At 64.4% G+C, this 2,312-nt stretch overlaps 1 gene segment (V, D, J or C); it reads right to left on the reverse strand.

The window, feature by feature from the left end:
• LOC105535175 overlaps positions 1-1,963 on the reverse strand; it is a 7,519-nt gene extending 5,556 nt beyond the window's left edge. The window contains 5 exon segments of the C gene segment in view: positions 3-196; positions 294-623; positions 742-792; positions 1,164-1,310; positions 1,855-1,963. Of these exon segments, the coding sequence occupies positions 3-196; positions 294-623; positions 742-792; positions 1,164-1,310; positions 1,855-1,963 (831 nt within the window).
• Positions 1,964-2,312: the final 349 nt, after the last annotated feature.

Consider the following 2,312-nt stretch of genomic DNA (forward strand, 5'->3'; position numbering starts at 1 on the left):
AGGAAGTAGGAGCCGTCGGAGTCCAGCACGGGCGGGGTGGTCTTGTAGGTGTTCTCCGGCTGCCCGCTGCTCTCCCACTCCACGGCAATGTCGCTGGGGTAGAAGCCTGTGACCAGGCAGGTCAGGCTGACCTGGTTCTTGGTCAGCTCCTCCCGGGACGGGGGCAGGGTGTACACCTGCGGCTCTCGGGGCTGCCCTGTAGGGACAGAGGTTGACACAGCGGTCACTCCCAGGGTAGAGGGTGGGCCGAGCCGGCCTCTGTCCACGTGGCCCTCGCGCCCCGCGGGTCCCACCTTTGGCTTTGGAGATGGTTTTCTGGATGGGGGCTGGGAGGCCTTTGTTGGAGACCTTGCACGTGTACTCCTTGCCGTTCAGCCAGTCGTGGTGCGTGACGGTGAGGACGCTGACCACGCGGTACGTGCTGTTGAACTGCCTCTCCCGCGGCTTCGTCTGGGCATGATGCACCTCCACGCCGTCCACGTACCAGTTGAACTGGACCTCGGGGTCTTCCTGGCTCACGTCTACCACCACGCATGTGACCTCAGGGGTCCGGGAGATCATGAGGGTGTCCTTGGGTTTTGGGGGGAAGAGGAAGACAGACGGTCCCCCCAGGAGTTCAGGTGCTGAGGAAGAGATGGAGGTGGATGCGTCAGCACCCGGGCAGGGCCTGTCCCTGGACACAGGCCACTCTAGGGCACTTGTCCCACCTTGAGCTGGAGGGCGAGGCCTGGGCTGGCTTACCTGGGCACGGTAGGCATGGGGGAATTGGGTCATCGCATGAGGGTGTGAACTCTGCAGAGAGAAGATTGGGAGTTACTGGGATCTGGGAGGAGAGAAGGTTTCCGAGCTGAGGGAGTGGAGTTTGGCCTTTGGGATGGGCTTAGGTCAGGGTCAGTGTCCTCCCAGATATGGCTCTTGACAGGTCTGAGCCCAGCACCTGCCCCTGTGTGTGCAGAGCCTGTGGCTGCCCAGAGCCTGGTGGAAAAAGCCAGAAGACCGAGTCTCTCTGAGCATGAGTGGGGTGGGCAGAGGCCTCTGGGTGAGGAGACAGACGGGGCCTGCCCTGCTGCCCTGGGCTGGGGCTGCACAGCCAGAGTTTGTCCAGGCAGGAGGGCCGAGCCTGGCTTCCAGCAGACACCCTCCCTCCCTCGCTGGCCTCTCACCAACTCTCTTGTCCACCCTGGTGTTGCTGGGCTCATGAACGACGTTGCAGACGTAGGTCTGGGTGCCCAAGCTGCTGGAGGGCACGGTCACCACGCTGCTGAGGGAGTAGAGCCCTGAGGACTGTAGGACCTGTCTCTTATACACATCTAGATGTGTATAAGAGACAGGCCTCTAGCTTGGCCTTGGCTCTGGCCATCGGTGCCACCTCAGGAACGGCTCATGCCCGTCGGCCCCACTCCAGCCTTTTGTGGGTGCCTGGCTTGACCAGTGGCCACTGTTCTCAGAGGGCTTCTTGTGGGTCCCCCGAAGCCCCCTGAAGCCCCTGACCCTGCTGCCTCAGCGTGGTCCTCCCCTAATGAGTGGGCCTGACTTGCCCAGGGCCCTGGTCATAGCCTGCCCTCTGCCCTCCAGGGCCCTGTTTTTCTGTGCAGCAGAGGGGCCAGACACTGCATAGGGTCGGCACCCTCAGCCCCAGGGCCCTGGAACCTCCTGCCTTGGAATAGCCCCCGGGAGCCCCCTCCTCAGTGTCTCCCCCCTTTCCCCTTAGCGCCAGTGTGCACCAGCCCAGGTCAGGGCCCTGAGTGCATCGATGCCCCCTGCCTCCCCAGTGTCCTGCAGTACTTCCGGAGGCTGAGTCACCACACCCTCACCCTCCCAGCCCTGGCCTGGCCTTCTCGGCCACCAGCTCACCTCCTCCTTCTCCAGAGCTTCCCCTGGCAAGGTCCCTGCTGGGCTCAGCCCAGGCCCCCCGGCACAGGTAGGAGCCTTGCAGCTGCCCTTGGCCCTCCCCACCCTGCATGGCGCCAGGACCCTCAGGCCACAGGGAGGCCCCATTTCTCTCTGCCGCTGGCCCAGTGGCCCTGGTGTCCCATGGCAGGTCGGGTGTGCCCTGACCTCTGAGGAAGCTAAGTGCCCTGCCCCCAGCCAGGCCATCCCCTCTGCTCAGCCCCAGGGCCCTGCTCACTACCCCTTCCCCTCACCTGCACCACAGGCTCTGGCCGACTCTGCCCAGGCCCTGAACAGGCCCTTTTGGCTCCCCTGTGCTGGTACACTGCCCTGCACCACCTCCACTCAGCTTCACTGTGCTGGTGGCCCTGGCCCCTGGCAGCCCGTCTTGTTCCTTCTGGAGCGCCAGCCTCAGAGGCCGT

The sequence above is a fragment of the Mandrillus leucophaeus genome, unplaced genomic scaffold, assembly GCF_000951045.1.
Source record: "Mandrillus leucophaeus isolate KB7577 unplaced genomic scaffold, Mleu.le_1.0 Scaffold1422, whole genome shotgun sequence".
NCBI lineage: Eukaryota > Metazoa > Chordata > Mammalia > Primates > Cercopithecidae > Mandrillus > Mandrillus leucophaeus.